This window comes from Stegodyphus dumicola, chromosome 12 (genome assembly GCF_044657685.1).
Source record: "Stegodyphus dumicola isolate Sdum_Otavi_A_Nest chromosome 12, ASM4465768v1".
NCBI lineage: Eukaryota > Metazoa > Arthropoda > Arachnida > Araneae > Eresidae > Stegodyphus > Stegodyphus dumicola.
Window position 1 is genome coordinate 78,068,709 of NC_140779.1, and position 24,899 is coordinate 78,093,607.

A 24,899-nucleotide genomic window follows, 5' to 3' on the forward strand; every position below is an offset into this window, starting at 1 on the left:
GGAAACTACGAACCCTCCCTCCTTCTATTCTAACCTCCTTGGAATAAAGAAGTGAAACTGTACAAACTTCAGCCAGGCTTGAAACCTCTTCAGTTTGAAAGAAAACTGAGCCAGTCATTCCAGTGAATCCTGATAAAGAGTTGCAGCAATCCCAGCCTGAACTTAGACGATCTTCGCGGATCCGCAAGGCTCCTCAGAGATTGAATCTCTAAATAAGTGGGGCGGAATGTACCATCTGATTTCGAGAATATCAGTACTCTTATACCCGAGAAACTCTGTGAACGAGAGTAGAGTAGAATGTAATGTAACTGCGTAAATAACGCATCGCTGCTGTTTTATGAGTTAGTTAGAAATAAATGTTTGTGCCGTGAACTAGTCTGTTTTGATTGCGTCATGCACTTCACTGAACCCACCGCTAGACACAACAGATGCAGTTTAGACTTATGGTGCTATTTTTAAGACAGAGAGAGTAAGTTTCCAAATTAAATAAAACTAAAAGAGGTTATAGCCAATTAAAATTAGAAGTTTGCTTTTATATCTTTTTATCTTACATATATATAAGATAGAAGAGTAAAGCCGTAGCTAAGTTTTCGAAAGCCGGGGACATTTCAAGATTTTGCCTTCCATCTTGTTTGCCAAGAATGGAGAACATTTAATTCTAAAATTCCATTATGGCGCCATCGAGATGCTGCACCCGGGAAAAGATGTTCCTTTTGTTCTCCCTGTAGCAGAGACATTAGTGAAATTCTTTGAGACAGCCGTTAGAGGTACGAAAGTATGCAAGGGGGAGTTCAAATAAAATTCTTTAATGAATATTTATACTATATTTGAAAGAAGAAAATTCTTCGTTTGCCTGCGAATGTAGATATTCTTAACATCTGAGTACTGCTTGGAAATACAGTAGTTCGAAAACAAATTTAGTGCACATTAAAATCGTAATAGAAATTTCTTATGCTCATAGTTTTAATCTTATTAACATTTCATATTTTGGATAAATGCAATAAAAATCGTTTTGAAATGAAACATTATCTTTCTAGCAGCAGATGGCAACAGTGTATTTCTGACTTTGTTTACATCATATGTTTTGAACTTCGCAATACGATCCCCGAGATTCGAGTGCTTGATTGTGCACCGTGCAATTATGGGAATATTGAAGAGAGCGATGAGTGATATGTTTAGTAATCAATCTGCAGAAATGTAATGCTTATTGCTGATATATGGCTGGTAGAATTTATGTGGACAAAATGGGTGATATGATTAATGACGGTAAGAATTCCACTGCTTATGCATTAAAATTTGGGATGTTTTCGTATTCTTATTAATGATTTTTAGAATTGGACAGAGAAATTTAAAAAATAACCTTCCTTTATATTTAACATTTTTGGCTTTTTTTTATTTTACCGTTAAATTCGGTAAAATGGGAAAAAATAATTCAAATAAATATTATAATTTAAATTGATTGTTTGTGTTTTAAAATGTATTTTTATTTCTTTCAGAACAAATTGTTATGACTCCTACGAAACGGAGTAAAGATCATACTACGGTAACGATGGAAAGGTTGAAAGCATCTGATATGGACCAAAATAATATTATACATATTGGTGGAGGTGATCACAAAGGCATTGTAATATATAAAGAACCAGGAGCTGGTAATTTATGCAAAAATAAGTTTTTTAATTAATAGTATTCTATGGAAGTAGTCATCTGCTTAAATAATGTTTAAGATATAGATCAAGTTCATATATATTTAGCAGTTAAACTATTTAATTTGTTGTATAAAAAAGAAATTGGCTTGGATTTGGAAGAATTTTTGTTTGCATACTTTTGTGTATGTGTGTTAATAAGATTTTATAATAATATATTCATACTGTTTAATAATAATCTAACCCAGAAATTATTACATTTTTTATTGCATGGACCCCCTTTGAAAGAATGGTTTTCTTCATTGCTCCCCTTACTTGTTTCTACATAATATGTAGGATTCAACATAATTATAAAACAAATAATTAAACATAAATAACTTAAGCTAGTAATTTTATTAAGAGTATAAACAAAAATTTTGAAATACAAAGTTCATTAAATGTGTTTTTTATTATTTTTTCTATTATTAAATTTTTTAATTTGACAAATATAGGCAAGTGTTCAGAAAGAAAATCACAAATGCTAATTAAACAGTTGTTCAATTGTAATTAACCCTCTAAACGGCAAGGCCATATATATATACAAACACACTCTTCTTGCATACGTACAACTCTTCTTGCATCAGAGGTTTAGTATATTTTTCTCTTATATTTATTTTATATGATATGATATAGCTTTATATCAGTAAATGATATTTTTCAATTTTATTAATATTTTTTAAATCCATGGGTTATTGATTATGCTCATCAATTACCAGTGGACATTTGGCTATCGAGACCCAATCAACTCCAAAAGGGTTAGCGCTGACCCTGTGGGAAGACCTGTTCTAACCCATGCATTACATTTTTATGCTAATTCTGTGATGGAGGAAAATAATTTTAATTTCTTAATCATAATATATTTAACAAATTGTAATTGGATATAATTAAACAATTCTACATTAATTTGGTTATATGCTTAATTTGTTGTCTGTATATTAAAATTTGGTTTAATCCAAGTATCCGGTGCACACTGGATTTGGCTACTTTTGGCGACTTTATGACGAGCAGTAAAAATGGACATATATGATGAGTAGTTAACGGGTCATTAAAAGAAAATATGTAGTTAAACATAGTATATACTATGTATACACACATAATATATAGTGTATAGTACGTTCTTTGGATCATTTTTGGTGTTGGCGATAATTTTCAAAGTCGCGCCAAGGCTGCACAGTATACTAGGATTTTACCATGATGAATATCTTTTTCAGAACTGTTGCATGTAATGAATGTTAAAAATAAATGTAATAAATAAAGGATGCATCAACAAAGATTACTAACATGATATAAAATGTAATTTGATGCTTACAACTGAAAAGAATTATTTTATTTCCTACCCAAATACTCGTATTATTCCTTATTTTGATGTTAGGTAAAATTTAATTCTTGTAACTGAACATATATTTTGTTTTATCTTGCAAATTTAGATTACTTTTTATTACTTTATTTATAACTTGTATGAATTATGCTGTTTTTTAAAACTGAATCCTCACATTACAAAAAAGTAATGTTTAATAAGAACATGTGTCGTGCATTTTTGCCAGTTTCTTTTTAATGTGGTTATAGCAGGAATTTTTTTTTTATCCAAAATACAACAATTTCAGGTTCATAATAATAATCCTACATTATGGATTAATTCAGTATTTATTCATATGAGTTTTGTGAAATAATAATAAGTACTAAAATGTGAAAAATCTGAAAGTTTCTTCATGGGAAATAATTGTCAATAATTGTGAATTAAATAATTTTCTTTATGCATGATTCAATTAATTTTCATGAAGCAAATCATAATATGTATTCTCAGTAAATTTTCACAGTCTTTGAGAAACATTTACTTATTTCAACATGGGTGCATATTTTGTTTCGTTGCATCAGTTTAATAGTGATATTTTCCCATGTACATCATCATCTTCAGTACCCTTAATGGTCAAATGACCGAAATAGAAATATGAAATAGATGATTTGTGTCCAGAAATATCCATGTGTTTTACCAGATTATTACAAAATTTATTGTTCTTAATGTTATGATTATAATGAAATTTCTGTTTAATTATAATTAAGAATAAATATATAATTAAAGGGGTTTATTTTGAATTTTTTAGCTAATGTTTTATTTTAACTGCTTAACCCTCTGGCTGCTCATTCTGCAATTTACACGGTCAACTCAAATGTAGCAAAATCTGCTCATCCCATGATTTCTGTGGGCATGTGTTTTTCTTCCTTTATTGAAGAGCACATCCCGTTTTTTTCCCGTTTAACTCCTGAAATAAATTATATACAGTATTAGATGTTTAGTTTATGTTTTGGCTAACAGATATCATTAGTTGTCCACTAAATTGCAGCATTTGAAGGCACATGGTATTACCACTCAAACTCCACTTTTTTCTTACAGAAATAGCTGCTAGAAAACAATCAGCAATTATCTTGATTATTTAATTAAATTATTGAATTATTAATTAGATTTATTGATTAAGTAATAAATAGATTGATTATTAATTAGATTTATTGAATCTGGTGCAAAGACTGTGAAGCTGGACTTTGCCTTGAACCCTGTTTTGAACTCTATCATACTAAACTGCATTTCTAAGGTTATTTTTTCCTCAGTGCTTTATATTTTCTTAAATTTTATGTATTTTACTTTATTATATTACACAATAAATAGAAATGAACTGTAATTCGACTGAAATTTATTTAAAAAAAAATTTTTTTTTTGGTTATAACATCTGAAATTGGTTTTTCTGGCAACTTAGTTTCTCATGATAAAAATCTATATAAAAAATATTTCCTTGAAAGGAAAAATGCATTTTTTAATTCTCCAATATATAGAGATTTAAAATATGAAAAAAAAAAAAAAAAAAAAAAAAAAAAACACAATTTTTTAAGCGAGTTCGGTCCACAAATTGAGCAGTCAGAGGGAGAAAGCAATTACTAAAACTTCTGGTACTTATGTATTGGCACAATCACTTTGGCTTCATTTTATAATTATTTACAGATGAAAAGGAATGATCACTTAATATTGTTGGAAATAAGAATATATTTAAAATAATTGCTCCTGGTAGTGATTTTGAAACTAAAAATTAATGTATTCTATCAAAAGTTTTATTGCAGTTTCTTCTAAGACACAAATCCTATGAGGGTGTATTTTAAAATTGAGTTTATGATATAAAAATATCATGATTTGCCCATGAAAAATGTTGGAACTTATAACACAGCAAGAAGGAAAACTAAAGTTAAAAACTGAAGCATTGTTATGTGCATTGCTGAAGTTTAATTCAGTCTGAAAATTTGATGACTTTGAACTATTCCATACATCTTTCTTCTATTTCTGCAATTTACAAAATTATTTTACAAAATTATTAAAAAAAGACGTGATTTTGATGTTTTTTTCATGTTAATCTGCATATTTTTTATGTTTTTAAATGTATAATTTCATAATTTTCCATATAAAAATTCAGGAGCATGCTATAACAATTTTTTTAATCTGTGCAGATAAAGGAATCAGTAAACCTCCTGAGCTGGTTCTGGGGTTTAAGGTCATGCTGAGAAGTTCTTCATGCAATAAACATGTTCAGGTAATTTTGTCATTTTAAAAATATGCATAAAATATATTGTAAAAGTAATCAAGTTTTATGGTACTTATATATTATCCCATAGACCATGAAACCATTGCCAAGCAACATGATAAGCACCAGTTATACATAATCGTGACATAACATCATGCTCATAATGTATATGTTTTCATTTGATGTAACTCCATTGTTTCCTAATAAACCACCATTTGTTTTTATGAATGACAATAATCAGTTAACTGTTTCTGCTGTACTTTTTCCATGTATTTTGAAAACAAATGATTAAAATTGAAGGCAGGGCTTCTACAGAATAGTAAGCAGTGGATTATTTTCAAAGTTATGGGATACTACTATAAAAAGAAAAAGGAAAGAAAGTGCATATTAATGGATACATAGGATCAACTGAATATGGTGGGCAAAACATTAATAAATTAGAGCAATTATTTATGGAAAGTTTGTACTCATAGCATTCTAAACAAAACTACTGGTAGAATCAGAGCTGCTAAAAAAATACTAGAATGTACATACATATCTCATTTTATTAAGTATTTTTACAAAGTTCAAGGAGTGATTTGAATGCTAGTTATTTACTAAATAAAGAGGTGTCAGTTCTTTCAGAATTTTTCAAAAATGGCTGGTTTAACTTGGGAGATCTCTCCAAACTTTCATGTTTCAGTAGAAGCCAACTATCATGGTCAATGAAATAATACAAGTACCAATTTTATTTATGAAGTTGAATGATAATTTTTTTAATTTTTATTTTTAGAATACTTAGAAATTAATGTTAGTATCTTTTCATTAACATTTGTTATTTTGTGGAATTTTTAATAGGAGAATTGGCAACTAAAATTCTGGTTCAAAAATGCTCATGATCATCAAAAAATTGACAGTGCAGAAGCTTTTCTCACAGAATTGGTATCATCTGGAGAATGTCCAAAAGGTACTAATTATTTTTTCTATAATTTCCTAAGAAAGCTTAGTATTAAACTGAAATGATTGTGGGTGAAGACCAAATAGTAGTCAGCTTTTATACAGTCATATCTCATTTTATTAAGTTTTAAATTTCAGAGTTTTGAATTCATTTTTTTAAAAATTAAGTTAATTATGCTTTTAATTTGCAATTATATAAAAATGTCCACCTGTTTTAAAAGAATCCTTATAAAATAGTATTACCATATAGAAAGCCAAATTTAGATTAATAATTTTACTTTGCTTTATGAATTCCAGTTTTACAGCATTTATTAGGCATAAAGTAATTCACAAAAGCCAGATAATTTAATGATTTCAGTATTTTGTTAGGAGCTCTGATTCTACCAGTAGCTCTGTTTAGAATGCTAAGAGTTCAAAGTTTCCATAAATAATTGCTCCAATCAATTAATGCTTTGCCCACCATATAAGTTAGATATTAAGTGAATGCACTTATAGCAATATGAATAACATATTTTTTAATGTTCATATGTCAATGCCAAAGCCAAAGAGAAACTACAGAGATGAATTAATTTAAATATATACCTTTAATGATTTAATTCTTATAGTTCTCAGTCATATCAACAATGTGTGTTTTAAGTTTCTGTAATGTATGATTCCTTTATAATATGTTAGTTTTGATGTTATTCATATTTAATGTTTTGCAGTTAAGTATATTTAAGACATACCGTATTTGACGGCATATAAGACGCACCCTTATTTAGAAGGCCACACACAAGGAAAAAAATTTCAATAGTTTGCGCAACAGTGCGGTACCACAATAACTTAAAATGTGGTTTCTTTTAGTTCTCATGTTTCGTAAAAGCCAAATAAACAATCATTGAATGCAATTACCAAACATATTTTTATTAAGGAAAATTAACAAGCGGCAAGCTATTTGAACATGATATGTAAATTTCAATAATGAATAAATGAATGAACAGCAAGCAATCAAACATAATACAAAAAAAGTAGAAACAACAAAAAACACAGAGTCAAAGAAAATGTTGCCTATCATGAAATTAGAATCTAATCACTTTCAAAGCCATAAAAATCCTTTTCACTATCATCATCATCGAAAACGAGAATATCGTCATCACTACTGTTTCCATCTATGTAAAGAAGGAAAGGCTCCATAGACGTAATGTGACCGTCAAACCTGTTCGACCTTCGACATCAGCGTTGACCTTTGGTGCTTTTTGACAACAGATATTTCACGCATGCACAAAATAATTATGGCAGATGTAGAAAAAGTTATGTGTGTCTAGAGCTTTATCCGGGCTAAAAATAGCATTCAGTATTGAAAGTTAACCTGTGTCCTTCACGTATAAGACTTGAGGTAAATTTTTTGAGACCAAATTTAGGAAAAAAAGTGCGTCTTATATGCCATCAAATACGGTAGTTAATATTATTGTGTCAAACATAGGATTCTACTTTTAAAAGTTTGCAGAACTTAAGCAAACAGCCTTTCATATGCTTGGTCTGAATAAAGTAATCCAGTTATTAAATCAAACCTGAGAATTTTTCAAAGCTGCTTTAGATTTTAATATAATTTTTTTACGAATATATTTGATGTGATATTTTAATTTGATTTTGAAAATTAAATCATCTTAGCTAGCTTCATCTTAGTTAAACTTGAGTACAAACTTCGATCTTAACAATTAATTTTTGGAATTAAATAAAAATTAGGCTATTAATTTTAGGAAAATTAATTAATAGCCTAGTTTTTATTTATATGCTATGCTTGATTGAGAAATAATGAGATATAGGCAAAGAAGGTTAAAAGAACTTTTTTCAATTTGTAATGGTAATTAAGATCGAAAACTTTTCTTCATTATTCATTACCTGTATTCAACTTTTCTAATTATACTGAATGATTATCTGTGTCACTTTATCAACCACACTATATGAATCCTTATGTACAAATAACCTCAAATTAAATAGACTCCTAAAAATTGTTTTGGTACTTTATGATTATCTGGTCTTTCAGATTATCTGGTAACTGTTAAGGTTTGAATATCAGTAGAAATGCCATGGTTTTGATTGCTTTTTTTGAGCATATATATATATAAAGAAATTTAGAACCAATTTTTTGAAAACTAAAAAATTGAAATTCAAATGAATGTCATCATAAAATCCTATAAATGTAGAATAAGAATATTTTAAATGTAAAATTAAAATAAATTATCACAAGAAAAATTTAAAAAATATATAAAAGAACAAGAAAGAAGAGGAATCCAATCAACCTGGACATAACATGGTCAGGAGAAGATATGTCGAACTTAATTACAGTTCCCCTTCCAAAACAAAATCCTTTCCTTTCTGTATCTAGAATTAGCTGATGCACCATTTCAATATATATATATTTTTTAATCTTATTCATCCGAAAATTCCAGTCCTCCTCAAAGTGAAGGAAAATGGCAAAAATACAAAGTAAAATCATTAAAAATATCTTCCAATTTAAAAAGACTTTTCTAATCTGAAAAGAATCTTAAATAAAAATAAAATATGAAAATCCCTTAAAATGTGGAAAAAATTAAAATCCTACAGTGAAAAAATTTCAAAATAATCTTAACACAAAACATTGCAAGAACCTCTTATCAAACAACACTGAAAGTGAAAGAAAATGGCAAAAATATGAAGTAAAATAATTTAAAATATCTTCCAATTTAAAAAGATTTTGCTAATCTAAAATAAAATCTTTAATAAAAATGGAAACTTACAATATAGGGAAAATTAAAATCTCACAGTGAAAAAAAAATCTTCAAAATAATTTTAACACAAAACTTTGTGAGAACCTCTAATCAATTACAAGCTTTTGTTTTTCTCATGAAGTTTCTTGTCGCTTTTGAAAAACTTCTTTTTATCGTTAATTTGTGAAAAGAAGAATACTCGTGAGCCCTAAAATTAATCGGTATGGATACATAAAAAAGTTTTTTTAATAGGCAGTTCTTTCTTTCTTTGGTACTTATTTTCTGTAGCAGCCTTGGCAAGAGAAAACAATATTGCATAATTCGAGCTTAAGAAAGTGCGAGTAAGTAAAGTGCATAAAAGTATTATAAGCGTGCATGGAAACGAAGTTGACTATAATTAACAGTAATTCATTTAATATCTACATAGCGTAAGCTATTTAATATATACATATAAAAGAAATCTAACACAAATTTTATTTATTATATTATTTTATACAATTTCATCAACAGTTTATTTAAAATAACAGTAATTCAGCAGAAAATATATGCAATTGATTATTGTATTTAATACAATTATAGAAGGTATTTTGTTTAAATTAACAGCATATAGAAGCATGTTGGAAAATTTTATTTATTATTAAACATAGTAGAAAATTCTGTGTACTGTTTTAGTAGCAATTTATTAAAAAGAGAACATACCAGAAAATTCATTCTTTCTTTCTTGAGCCTACAGTTCAGGAACTGCTGCTAATGATATCTCAAACATCAACTAGAGCTTTGATAGAAGATTGAAAATGGTAAACATAATGAACATTTTACAATAAAAAACATACAGACAAACAAACCTGCTATATTGACACAGTGCAATTATGAAAAACTAGTGAAAATAGTAAACATAATGAACATTTTACAATAAAAAAACTGCTATATTGGCACAATGCAATTATGAAAAATCGTTAGATCATTAATTGTTTGGTTCTCTCGCATGCACTGATTGAACACATGTGCAGATTGATAACTAATTGTTTCTTACCAATGCAGAAATGCACCAAAACAACATTCTTTCCAAAGCCATTCCAGAAGACAAGTACCCTTTTTTTCTTTCTTCTGTTTTTGAGTGAATGAATATTTTCTATTAAATTAAAAAATAGTATTGAATTTGAATTTCTAAAATTGCTTGCTCAACTGTGAGATGCATTGTAGATGTTGTACAGTCAAAAGTCGTTAATCCGGACTCGTCGGGACTTTGGTGATTCCGGATTATCGATTTTTCCGGATTATACATCATCAGTTTAAATCTGGTAAGATGGCATGCAGAAATTATAAAATTAAAAATATGAAACTGTAATTTATGAAATAAAGAACAATTATGCTCAAAAGGGTATCAAAATTTACAAAAAAAAAAAAAAAAAAAAAAAAAAAGCTTAATATTTATTTGTTTACTTTAAACATCTCTTAATAACAAATAAATATTAAGCTTTTTTTTTTTTTTTTTTTTTTGTAAATTTTGATACCCTTTTGATATTCTTTAAACATTTCATTTATTTGTTTACTTTATTTCTTTATTAAACATTTCTTTCAATGTAAGTTGTTTAAGTTGCTTCGTCTTTTATGTGATAATACTTTCTCTTTAATTCTATAAACAGACATAATTTCTTGTTCAGTTACAAAGCTCCGCTGTTCAAGTCCTATAATTGCTGTGTCGAGAATACCGACTAATTTGTCAATCTAAATTTTTTCATTTTGAATAACCTCTGTGTCACTTTCTTCGCTATCGGAAGCGAATTATAATGACGAGGAATTTGATTTAATTCATATCAAAGACGGAGTACATCCAGATGAAATACTACATTTAGTAAGGAATTATAAGCCAAATAAAATAAAACCATCTGCCCTGAAGATAAGGATAGTGCTGACAGATCAACTTCCAATCCATTGTGCGCCGCGGCGTCCCCCACAACCGCAGAGCAGCATGAAATTGATAAACAGATTTCGTTCGGAATGGTTAGATAAACAAAAGATATGCCGTTATCCATTTTTTTGCAGCAATTTCACTTTTTGTTCAGTGGACTTCGAAACATACTTTTGCTTTGTAGATCCTTTACATATTAGTAAATATATATCAGAAATTCTATTTGACATAATCGAAAGTTCAAGCTTACTTTTATAAAATTGCTCTAACAGTCTGCAAAAAATAATAAGCCGGATCTAATTCGAAGATTAAGGAACAATGCAATCTGCAACATTAATTGAATTAGGTAATTTTAGCTCATCTTATACCGTCCGTTCTACATTAAACGCGCATTCGTAAACGTATTTTGCGCAAAATGTGTAGTGTATATGTTTTCTTTTTTTCATACAAAATATAATGATACAAAGGATAAGGATTGATATTATTTATTTCATTAGATGTATTTCATGCTTTCTCATCAAATTGCTTAACATAAAATTTTAATCTTAATTTTGTATTTATGGATTATTAAAAACAAAAATTTAATTGGAGTGTTAAAAACTAATCACTTATTATCTGAAGTAAATGCAGAATTCATAAGCAAATTTTATATAATTTAAAATGAGTGAAATTTATTGAAATGTATGTAATTTCTTCCAACTATAAGTTTTATTTATAATGAACTAAATCATAATAGTAAATTATAGTTCAAATTCATATGAAAATATTTGCATTCTTATAAATTACTCTTTTATATGATTTACAGATTATGTTGGATTCATTAAAAAAACAATGAAATTAATGCAAATAAAATATCCATGTGTGCAGAAAGTTGAGGTTGAAATGAAAAAGCAAGAAGAGGGGAAGCCACCATCACCTGCTCCAGGTAGATTATAGTTCTTTAGACATATAGGCAAATAAGTGGAACATTGGTGCATGCTTATATTTAGGATGTTTTGAAATAATTGACAAGCCGAGTTTAAAAAAATATGTGTGCTGGAAGAAATTAGTAAAATTATTGTACTTTATGGTATGTACTTATTTGTTGGCCATGAATTTTGGCTCCCATCAACTGTGAAAGTTAACAGAGATCTCGCCAAACTTCCAGTACTCATTTCTGCTGAATTTTAAAGGAACATATGATTGTTTTGTTTAGTTAATTGTATAATCAAAAGATATAAGTTACTGATGCAAGCCTATAAAAGAACATAAATTAATAAGAGCTTAAGCTTTTTGGTTATCTGACAAACAAATTCACTGAAACTTGCAGCAGTCATTCTCATGATTAAAAAGGATTTTTATTAGGGACTGATGGGATTTGAAATAGCTATCAAATAATCATTTTCTTTCTGACTCTGTCTCATAAATTCACTTTGACATAAACTTAATATGTGTTGTCTTGTGTTGCTGTTCTAGTAATAGATTGTAACATTGTATTTTTTTATTGAAATGGCAGATGGAAAAATTTAGAAGTACCAAAGTTATTTTGATTTGTAACTCAACTCCTTACTTATCACACAATTTTGACAAATTTTCTTCAAAAATATAGAATTTTTTTATTGATATTTATAATGTTCATAAAATTCAAATTTGATTCATGTAAAAACACTGTATTTTTTCTTAAATTTAACGGTTCTGTAAATATATAAATTTTTTTTTTATTAATTTACCTTTTTTTACCTTTTATATTTGGCTTTCGTTTTACAACCAAGCTAGGCAGAAAAATTTCAATGCGGGCATTTAAGAAATAATTGCTGAAATAATAAAAAATGTAATTTTTTGAGAGAGAAAAATTAATTATGTACACTTTAAATAATGTACACTATTATCTGAAAATAATGGTGCTTTTATTCAACATCAGTAATGGCTATAATGCTTGTATTTTTTTTTAATTAATAATTTTTTTGGTTATGAAACATAATATGCAGAGAGTTGCATTACAGTCATTACAATAATACCTTGTTTCTGTCCTAATTCTTTTTCCATTTGCAGTCTTCTTAGACACACTTTACCTTCTCTGGCAGGGGTTTCTATTTCCGCTGTAAGTGGTATAAGTTCCAAAAAATGGCGTTCAAATAAATTGATGAAGCTTCATTTGATGGACTACCGTATCTGAAAAAATGGATAAAAGTATGATATTTCTCAATTACTTCAGCGATTAAATCTAGTCTAAACTTTAAATGTGATTTTTTCCCACCTTTTTGTTTTATAAACTTGAAAAGCTTTGAAAAAAGGTGAAAGGCCTTTTTTTCAATTATATTTTTTCCCAAAGTTTCTTGCCTCTTGATGACTAGAAAGGTACTAATCCACAAGATTCGCTCTTTCCATTGTTTTATTATAGTTGATTATAAACTTTTTGGTTTTGTTTTCAATTTTTACTTCTTTGTACGAAGTAAAAAGGAAATATTGTAATCGCGAAAAGCTTCAGGCAGCATATTTCAATGAAAATATCCAATTTGACTGCTTTCGAATGCAATTTAACGATGTTTTTGTGTGATATCTGTACGTAAGGACAGAATAAAAGACTCTTTTCCTCCAAAAAAACTAAAAAACTGCTTTAAAATGAGTTCTGAAGAGAATTTTTCGTGGCGTCTCTGCGAACGTATGTACGTACGTGCGTACGTACATATCTCGCATAACTCAAAAACGAGTAGCCTCAGAACATTGAAATTTTGTATATAAGACTACTATAACATGTAGATGTGCACCTCGTATTTTGGTTTCAATCGACCGCGCCAAACGTATATATCCACTCTGTTACCCGGCTCAGTGATCTCAATTTCTTTACTCTTATATGTTTGTAAATTGTACATTTTTTGCTTTAAAAATGATTGAATTATGTTGTTTTTATCTTCCGGTTAAGGGTTTTATGCATTTAGTAAATCTGTATGCAATATTTTTAGAATTATCAACAATTTTAAAATTGTTTAAGTGCCGCTAAGCCTAATTTGATGGCGGCCATTGCTCTTGTTTACATTTGAAACAGCTGAGTAGCGGATTTGTTGCCAATCTAGAGAAACTTTGCTTCGCAACAACAAAGATAACGCCTTAATTTATTATTTAAATCATGCTTAATCCTTTCTGGAATTTTTTTCGAGGAAATAAGCGTTTAAGATTTACTTCGTAATTTTTAATACAGATATTTTGAGTTTTTATGTATTTTTGCCTTGTCACGAAGTGAAAACTGAATTAATTGAATGAGAAATACTCAATCGTCTGTGAAAAACTGTTTCTTTTTTGTTTTGTTTGCTTATTTTCTTTTATACATAGTTCTAGCTTTATTATAGTAGTATTTGAATAGGACATGTGGCAACGATTAGATAATTCTTTAAATGATATAAATTTTGTGCATTCTGAGTTATAATATGAACGAAATATAATACTGTTAAGTAAACCTAGCACCAGAGTGTCGCTGTGGTAAACAAAGTGAATTTTAAAGAATTCTATTGTGGTTTATGCGCTGTCGGCGAAGTAGGTTTGATTCAATCTAATAAGTTTAAATACAGTGCAAAGAAAAATGCGTATAATTTAATATTCCGTACAAGGAAGTCATGTGGTGTACACATCAGATTTTTTTACTTTGTGTTACATCTACAGTTTCAGAGTTATGAAATGTTGATAGCATTGGTACTTTCTTTTTGTTGTTCCATCTCAGAGTGAGGATTTTTTCATGTCTAAATGATATAGCTTCATCAGATTTGAATTGTGTATTTTTCAATGCTTAAGGTAATCCTTTTGGTTTTATTTAACAGTTTCAGCTACATCTGTTTGATTCTGGTGAAGAATAATAATTATTTAAGGTGATGCAATAGCCTTGTTTCAATAATGGCATCATCAAAATCATAACAACTTGTGAAGCTACTGGTAGAGATCAGAATTTAGGATGAAATAAAGTACCTTTCCAATATGTATAATAAATGATCATATACTATAATAGGGTTCGCACGGTCCTTAAAAGTCCATAATTTTTTCAAAAATGATTTTTGGTCCTTAAAAGTCCTTAATTTTGGCCAAAATGAATAAACGGTCCTTAATTTTGCTCATTTGACATTTCTTATCATTTCTAATGATTGCCATTCTAAGTGTGAATTACGATTTCTCATGAATATGGAATTAATATTACACGGCTCTTAACCAATCTGTTGGCGGATTTGCATTGCAAACGATAAAAAAAAAAAAAAAAAAACAATTAGCTACCCGAACGAAAGTATCGGTGTCTGATTGGCTCTTCACCCAATCTTTAGAAACAGGTGTTATCCATAAATTTAGGCAGATTGTGACGAAAGCGTGAAGCCGGAAGTTCTTTAAGAGGCGAAAGTGATGATGAAGGTGCTTGAGAAAAAAAAAGGGAGGTATTCTGAAAATATTTGCCAAAATCAGAGCAATTCCAACCTGGAAGGCCACAACCCTTCTGACGCCAATCGGAACGAGATGCCTGGAAAGTGCATTTTCAATAAACTGTGGTTTCATCAAGCTGACTACAAAGACTGGATATTGATGGATGGCAATCCTTAAATGTGGTCTTTGTCTGAAACAAATTGAAATTTCTAGAATGGGAGAGTCAGCGCTGAAAATTCACATGAAATTTAAGTTTCGTTTTATCATTTCAATTTGTTTTTACACGGTTTTGCTTAGCTTAATTTCTGTGTTTGTTTCAATTAAGCTATAAATTAATTTTTTATCACCTTCTATGGAGTTTATTCTCTTTTGCACATACTATATGTATTGGATATCGGATTATGAGTTTATTTCTGCAGAGGGTCTGTTATCGATTTCGCGGGAAATCTGTTGGCTCAATTTTGATTTTAGGTCGCCAAGGGCAAATTCGGTAACGCTAGCCGAGAAAAAGTGAAGTTCGGAAATACGTTTTGAAGCTTCAATAGACAATTAAGTATTTGGTTTAAACCTGTGTTGTTGATAGTAATGCATAATTTTTGCTAATGGCGATAAAATTATTATTTAAAAATAACTAACTAATTAAAAATTTTTTAATATTTTTAAAGCTGAAAACAACTAATTGAAACTAATTTTCGTGAATTAACTAGACGGAAAATTAACTTTCATGAATTACTAAAGTTATTGGGTAGAAGTTTAACTGAAAATATACATTCCGTATTATATATATATATATATATATATATTTATACAGTACAAAGTCCAAGGTCTGGACTCATCGGGACTTCAGCGATCCCAGATTTGAGATTTTCCCGGATATTAGATCATTTTAAATCTACTAAGATGGCACGTAGAAATTATAAAATTGAAAATATGAAATCGTGATTTATGAAATATTGAAGCATTTATGATTTAAAGGGTATCAAAATTTACAAAAGAAAAGAGCTTAATATTTATATGTTTACTTTATTAAACATTTCTTTCAATGTGAGTTGTTTGATTTGTTTTCTCTGCTAATACTTTAGACTAATACTATAGACATATAATTTCTTGTTCAGTTATTAAGTTCCATTACTCAAGTCCTGTAATTGCTGTGTCGACAATTCCGAATAACTTGTCAATCAAAATTTTTTCTCGTTCAGTAATGTCTCTGTTACTTTCTTCACTATCGGTAGCTGTATTTTCTGGATTTAGAACCATACTACAGATTTCGCCCTCCGTTATTTGATTGATGATTGGGCATTGTCATCGCAATGAAAAACTTCTGTTTAACTTCGCTAAATTCTGTCGCCTGGTGCGGCCATGCGAGATCTGGCGCTGGTTCTGGCTTTATGTGAATAACAAATCAGTTATTCTTAATTCAAATAGCACTAAATATAATCATTTGTCCTATGAGTATCATTAACAAAATCTATTTTTAGCATAAGGAAAGAAATTTCTGCTAAATTTCCCCTTGTCAACATTTTAGCACATTAAACTTAAATCTGTAATCAGATGATACTCTGTTATTTGGCGTCGCTGCATGATTCATCACTCAAGTTTTCATCCGTTGATAAACATGCGGTGATGAAAGCAAAATACAATAAATAATGATTCGCGATTTCGGCATCAAGGATATAAAATATTAGTTGGTGTAAAATTAACAAATGTTTCGGTTTGAGATTATGCCAAGCAGATACGCAGCTATGGAGTCAAGTTACTAATCACACAAATTTATGCTAAAATAATTATTTCTTCAATAATGAGATATTTTATTTAGCACGAAACTGAGATTAAGAATCGGGATTTCCGACATTTTTTTTATGATGAGGAAAAAAATCTAATGCGCGTGCGTAAAGCATACCCCTTCCCTTCAAAAAAGCCGTAAAAAATTGGTTGGTGGTGGCTTTGAGGTCCAGATTTTAGATCATTCCAGATATTGAATGTCCGGATCTCGGACTTTGTACTGTATATATATATATATATATACATACACATCTTTCAAAATATAACTTACCAGTATGGATTCACTCTTTTAAAATAATTCTACTTTAATTAAACTTAGGAGATAATATAATCAATTAATCAATATTGTTTAGGAAATAAATTATATATATATATATAGTAAAAAATGTATATTTTCACTATTCAAGTATTCACTGTGACAAGTATTCTTATCTTGTCACATGAACAGGCCTCTGTGGAAAGGGGCTTCTCTGTAAATAAAGCAATTAAAATTGAAAATTTAAGTGACTCATCATACATTTTTCAATGCACAGTATTTGATTACATAAAATTTTCTGGAGGTGTTCTTAATATCGAAATTAATAAAGAAATGAGATCAGCAGCAGCTTCTGCAAGAAGTGGAGTTCGTTATTTAGAAGTTCAGTATTTAGAAGAACAAAAATCTTCAACTAAATCTGAAAATTCAAAAAGGAAAAGAAATATTATTGAGGGAGAAATTGATTATATGAAGCAGAAGAAAAAATTTCTTCAAAGGGACATTAAAGATATTAATGAAGAAGTAGATGCTTTAGCAGATGAAGCTGAGACCAGCAGGAACATTGATTTGTTTATCAAAGCAAATGATTGTAGACGAATAGTTAAAGAAAAGGAAATAGACATAAATAAATTAGATGTTAAAATAGCTGAAAAGATTTCAGATTTAAAAAAAGCACAAATGTTTTGTATCTTTTATTGTACAGTTTATTATTCTAGTATCTTTCAAAAAACCAAGGAAATAAATTGTATGTTTACAAATCAGTTATTTTAACCTGCAAAATATTCTTACATTGTGATTATAATAGTAGTTGACTGTGTTTAAATAAATATCAAATAAGTTAAATAATAATCAGGTAAATCTCTAAAATAGTGACTGTTACTAGTGTAAAATACACTTATACATGTTTTTCAAGAAATTATGTTCCTAATTTAATGTTATCTACTTCATAACTTGTAGGGAGTTAGTTTAATTTTCAAAATTGTTTTATGGTAAGTATTAAATTGAATTTAATAATAGTGCATCATACACACTTCTGTTAGTTTCTTAAAGTGAAATTACAAACATGAAGTCAGTTGTATGGATAATTGCTTTATTCTATTCATTTTTTTGTTTGCTGATAGGTCCTTAATTTTTTCTTTGATGGTCCTTAAAAGTCCTTAATTTTCATGTAAGGAAATGTGTACAAACCCTGTATAACCAGTACCAGATTTGCTGGGCATATATATTTTGATACCAAATTTAGCTTTTTTTTCCAAGAGTATATATTGCAACCAGGATGTAGCATCAATGTATTGAGCATCCTTTGTGTAGCATCAAAGTTTCATCTTTGATAATATCTTTTCTAGAGTAATTTCTGCTTGATCTATTTTATTTAAATGCTTACCGATAGGACAAATTTTGTAGATTTTTTTAGTTAGAATGACATTTTGCATCATGAGAATCATTGTTTACAAAATATGAATATTTTTTTATTTCACAATATCAATTATGGGACTTAATCGTACGGGGAAAAAAAAAAAAAAAAGAGTTTCCACTGATGTTTTCTTAGTCCATTACATGCTTTCTTCAGGTGTTTTAATAATACCTTGTAAAATTGAAAGCACAAACAAATGCATGTGGCGATACAAATTTCTATTTTCTTCTGTGCTTCAGTTTTCTTTTACCAACAGCATTACCTGATTGCTTGGCATAACAGTTAGTCTCTTTTACAATTATATCCCTTATTTCATCATTTATAAAATGCTCATAATATGTTTTTAAATGCCTGAACTGTCTTGAAATGAAATACAGTAGTACTTCTTGTAAGAGCATCTCTATTTAAATAGACAATTCTGTTTGTCCCAGTCCCTTTGAATAGGGAGCTTAATGTAGTTACCTCTTATTAAGGTACACTTTAAAAAAGTTACAAAAGTAAGATAGAGGTAGAGAAATAAATGAAAATCAAATACTCTTTGTTAGTAATCTTTTGAGATTTTAAAGCAAGTTTGTGATATATTTTTTGATGAAGAAACAATAAAAGGAAAAATTAATCCCTCTCTCTTGAAAATTGCTTTGGAAAAGAGCAACAGTACATTGGAAGAAGGCAATTTGTCGTGCCGTCAAAATGATATTTCACATTCATAGAATTCAAAATTATTCTTGCTACAGTTCTCAGTAGGGGGAAGAAACCAGTGTTAGTATGTTGTAAGGCAATCCAAGATAGTGACTGTTAAGGCAGAAGTGATCTGGCAACCACGATGAGAGAAAACAGCAACGTGGTTAGCTAGCGGCCATTATTATTGTCAGAGTCGTAGCTAGGGACAACTGAAGATTTCGCACCCACCTACTGCTTGCCAAGGATGGAAAACATTTCATTCTAAAATGTCGTAACATCAGTTTGGCGCCCCTCAGATTCTGCGCCCGGGGACAGATGCTCCCCTCTAGCTACACCCCTGATTATTCTTCTTGACTGCGTGCTGGGAGGTGCACCTATGTGATGGCAAGAGTGTCCATCCAAACAGAAGTTAAAAGGAATAAAGTTACAGTCCATTAAATCTTAGTGTTTGTGTTTCATGAGTACTTTTATTCTCGAACATTTGTTTGTTTGTTTGCTGGTTAAAAAGCTTAAAGGTGAAGTGTTAAATTGATAAAAAATGTGATATGTTACTTCGCATTCAACAAGATAATTAAAAATTAGTGTGTGTTTGGATTTACAAATTTTGGTTTCATTTGGATTACCTCAAACGGAGGTAAGTGAATTTGCTCATATATGTTCGGTATTATTAATTAACATTAATTATGGAAGCATTTTTAATTAAGAAAAGAATTTTAAAGTATAACGAAAGCAACTTCAGATTTTGAAAAATATACTTGTGATGAATTTCAGTTACAACTTTTTGAAAATAAATGTGCAAAATTTAATAATGAATGTTCAGAGATTTTTGATAAATTATTTGTAGTAGTAGATGAAAAAGAGTTTGACAAATATGTAACTGAACAGCAAACTGTTCAAGAGAGCATTGATACTTTGTGGGTTAAGGTTAAATGGGAAATGTCAAAATTTAGTGCTAAAGATGCAAGTAATGTAAAGATTGAAAATACCAGTGCACAAGGTATGAAATTACCTAAATTAAACTTGCTGTCTTTTAGTGGAAATATTCAAGATTGGTTAAGCTTTCGGGATCTGTTCATTTCAAGCATTCATAATAATAATGTATTATCGGATTCCCAAAAGCTCTTGTATTTGAAGTTATCGCTTCATGGCGAAGCAGCTAGAATTATTCAATCAGTCACAATTTGTGACAATAAAATTGCTTGGGATTTTTTAGAAGAGAGATACTCCAATAAACGTGATCAGGTTTTCGCCCAGATAAAGTGATTCATGTCAATTTCTCCCATACAAAATGAAAGCCCGTCTTCTATTTTAAAATTAGTAGACACAGTGAATGAAAGTGTAAGGTCTTTGGAAATATTAGACCAAAAAATAGAGGGATTCGCAGAAACATTTCTTGCATATATTTTGCTGCAAAAATTGGATGTTTCCACTCGTCTTTGGTGGGAAAGAGATTAAAAAACAAGTGAGTTACCTAAATTATCTGAGCTTATTACATTTCTAAAAAATCATGCTAGAACTTTGCAGTCGTCAAAGTCATCTAATGTGTTTACTGCAAAAAAGGGTCAACCTATTCAAAAGGTGACTGCCTTAGTGTCAAATGTTAAAGGTCAAGATTGTAAATGTATTTGTTGTAAAAGTATCAATTTTCACAAGTTGTATAAATGTAATTCTTTCTTGAAAATGACTGTAAGTGAACGTCTTGAATTTGTTAAGAAACATAAATTATGCTTTAATTGCTTGGGTTTTAATCCGACTCATACTGCAAAGAACTGTCGTTCAGACTTCAGCTGTTCAAAATGCATGAAAAAACACCATAGTTTACTGCATAGTCCCAATCAAGACATTTCGCATTCACCTGCTACTATAGCGAGTTGTGTGGGGAAGGAGGAAGCACCGGCTAATAATTCTGACCCTCCTTTAGTAGACAACTCGAATCTAAACGCTGACGCCAGATGTTTTGAAATGTTATCTAATTGCAACCAAATAAACAATTTGGAATTCATTGGTTCATCTGTAACTGCTTCACAAGTGATTTCGAAGGAGGTATTACTATCTACTGCTATTATTTATGTTAAAGATTCTTGCGGGAATTTTATTACTTGTCGAGCTTTACTTGACTGCGGAAGTCAGTGTTCGTGTTTCACCTATGATTTCGCTAATAGGCTTGGAATAAAAGGGAGTAAAATTAACATATCAATTTCATGTTTAAATGGAAAAGCTCTATCGGTAAAATCCAAGCTTACTGCTGTGATATCAAACAAGCGTGATTACCACCGTGCTCTCAAATTCTTTGTTGTACCTAAAATTAATGATTTGGTACCAGTGAATTATTTTAAAATTTCATTTTCACAGCTTCCGCAAAAGATCAAACTAGCGGATCCTCATTTTAACAAGCTCCAGAAAATAGATGCCTTGTTAGGTGCAGAATGCTTTTATGAATTATAGAAGGCTGATCAAATTCATCCACGAAATTCTAATTTAACTCTTCAAAATTCCGTATTTTCATACGTTGCTACCGGTGTAAATGTTGGTTCAAATTCAGGCAATACGATTCAGTGCGGATTTATGAAAGTTGAAGAAGACTTAAATTCGCTAATCAAGTATTTTTGGGAAATTGAGGGTGTTACAGAATCTCTCAAAATAAAAAATAAAGAAGAAGTAGAATGTGAGGAGCATTTTATGAAAACCGATGAGAGGGATATTGAGGGTAGATATGTAGTGACTCTACCATTAAGGCAAGATGTTCATTTGGGTGATTCTTTGCAATTAGCCTCCCAACGGTTAAATAATTTGTGGAAGAGACTAGACAAAACCCCTGACATGTGTAGGATGTATTGTGAGTTCATGAGTGAATATGAAGTGTTAGGGCATATGCAAAAAATGCAGAGTGTGATGGAAACTCCTAAATACATAATGCCTCATCATGGTGTTTATAAAGCAGAGAGCAGTACAACTAAGTTACAAGTGGTATTCGACGCATCGGCTATTTCATCATCTGGTTTTTCATTAAACGACTGTTTGATGAATGGAGGTGTAGTTTAAGATGACCTGTTCTCTATCTTGCTAAGATTTAGAAAACACAAGGTGGCTTTTACTGCTGATATATGTAAAATGTATCGGCAGATTCGCATAGATCCTGAGCAACGCAAACTTCAATGCATCCTTTGGAAAAATACCTTGAATGATGCATCTAAACTTTATCAATTACTTACGGTAACATATGGAACAAAATCAGCGCCTTTTTTAGCAACAAGAGTGTTGAAGCAGTTAGCCTTAGATGAAAAGGATAAGTATCCATTGGCTTCTAAAACAACACTCAACGATTTTTATGTTGATGACATTTTGTCTGGTGCAGAAGATGTCACCTCTGCTGTAGTATTGCAGCGGCAGTTAATAGACATGCTACAATTTGCGAAAATGGAATTGCACAAGGGGTGCTCAAACGAAAAAATTCTTTTAGAACAAGTTCCATTCGAAAAACAAGAGTATCGTTTTGGAGAATCTTCACAAAGCACCGTAAAGACTCTGGGCTTAAGATGGAATCCAGAAGAAGACTCTTTTAGTTTTACTGTGTCTAGTTCGTCAAAAATCTGTACAAAATGCACGGTTTTGGCAGATATTGCTTAACTGTTTGATCCTTTAGGTTTCCTAGGGCCTGTAATCATGCGTGCTAAGATATTCCTGCAAAGGCTGTGGCTTTTACATCTAGAGTGGGATGATCCACTTCCTTTCAAAGAGCGACAAGAATGGGAGAGATTACAAAAGGCCCTACCAGAGTTGAGACAAATCAAAGTCCCTCGTTGCACTCTAATAGAATCAATTAAAGAAATTGAGCTCCACTGTTTTGCTGATGCTTCAAAGTTTGGATATGGTGGAGTAATTTACTTGCGCTGTGTCTCTAAAATTGGCAAAGTTAAAGTGACTTTACTTTGCAGCAAATCTCGAGTATCGCCTATCAAAGTAATAACCATTCCTCGTCTGGAGTTGTGTGCAGCAGAGCTCCTTTCCAAACTTGTGTGTAAGGTAATAACATCTTTGAGTTTATATGTTGACAAAGTTATTCTGTACACAGATTCAACAATTGTGTTAGCCTGGATTGCTACATCTCCTCATCTTCTAAAAGTGTTTGTGTCAAATATAGTAGCTCGTATCCAAGAGCTAACTAAGGATTTCTGCTGGCAACATGTCAGAACCGCAGACAATCCCGCAGACCTAATTTCTCGTGGTCTGAGCCCGGAAATTATTGCTGGCAACTCTTTGTGGTTTCAAGGACCAAATTTTCTGCACCCACAGGTCATTAATTATAATGTTAATAATAACTTTGAAAATTCAAATGAGAACTATGTGCACGAACTGAAACTTATTTCTAATGTAAATTTGAAATTAAAAATTCTCTTTTGGATTATGTTTTTAGTATTACTAATTGTTATGCTAAATTAATTAATGTTTTTGCTTATGTTTTAAGATTTATAAAAAATTGTAGATCCAAGGAAAAACAAGTAGGTCATCTGACAGTAGATGAGGTTTCGTTAAGCGAAAGTAAATTACTTTCCTTAGTCCAATGTCAAAACTTTCCTGAAGAATTCAAGAACTTAAGTAAGAGAAGGGAAGTATGTAAAAATAGTCAGTTAAAATTTTTATGTCCCTTTCTAGATGAATCTCAAGTTATTAGAGTAGGTGGTAGACTGCAGGAAGCTAACTTACCCTTTAACACAAAGCACCCTGCTGTCCTGCCAAAAATTCATAAACTGACTCATTTAATTATGTTACACTACCATATTTGAAACTTTCATACTGGAGCACAAGCGCTCTTGCATAGTGTTAGACAAAATTTTTGGCTGATAAGTGGGCGTAATCTTGCTAGAAAGATAGTAAGAGAATGTGTCACGTGTGCCAAAGTAAAACCAGTATTGCTGGATCAAAAGATGGGAAATTTACCATTAGAGAGACTGAATCCATCCTTTCCCTTTAACCATACTGGTGTTGACTTTTGTGGTCCTTTTGGTATAAAGTATACAACTCAAAAGAAGAGCGTAGTGCACAAGATTTATGTTGCAATTTTTGTATGCCTCTTGACTCGTGCAGTCCACCTCGAGGTCATTTCAAATTTGTCTACAGAATCATTTATTGCTGCTTTGAGGCGATTTATTTCTAGAAGGGGTAAATGCGCAACCTTATTTAGCGATAACACTCGAAATTTTGTTGGGGCTAGCAATGAATTGAAGCGACTCTACAATTTGTTGAAATACCCTGATGAATTCTTAACCAAATATTTGACATCTGAAAGAATTCATTGGAAGTTTATCCCTCCCAGGGCTTCTCACTTTGGAGGTATCTGGGAGGCAGATGTTAAGTCGTTTAAGTTTTATCTTAAGCGTGCAGTTGGGAGATTGATTTTTACATTTGAGGAGTTTCTTACAATTTTGAACCAGATTGAAGGAATTTTAAATTCACGTCCAATATCCCCTTTGTCAAATGACACCAATGATTTAGAAGCTCTTACACCCGCACACTGTCTAGTCGGGCGACCTTTAACATCAATAACAGAGCCTGATTTAACTGATTTT

At 30.4% G+C, this 24,899-nt stretch overlaps 1 protein-coding gene across 2 annotated transcripts in view; it reads left to right on the top strand.

Annotated features, from left to right (window-relative positions):
- Nucleotides 1-1,043: 1,043 nt before the first annotated feature.
- The window catches only part of LOC118190387 (uncharacterized), a 54,963-nt gene continuing 31,107 nt past the window's right edge, over nt 1,044-24,899 (top strand). The window contains exons 1-5 of one of the 2 annotated variants that reach the window (XM_035361084.2): nt 1,044-1,266; nt 1,497-1,649; nt 5,172-5,254; nt 6,083-6,191; nt 11,628-11,747. In XM_035361084.2, coding sequence (XP_035216975.1) covers nt 1,218-1,266; nt 1,497-1,649; nt 5,172-5,254; nt 6,083-6,191; nt 11,628-11,747 — 514 coding nt within the window. In that variant the 5' untranslated portion in view covers nt 1,044-1,217. The remainder of the gene's footprint in view (nt 1,267-1,496; nt 1,650-5,171; nt 5,255-6,082; nt 6,192-11,627; nt 11,748-24,899) is intronic. The other variant, XM_035361085.2, reaches the window with a different exon arrangement.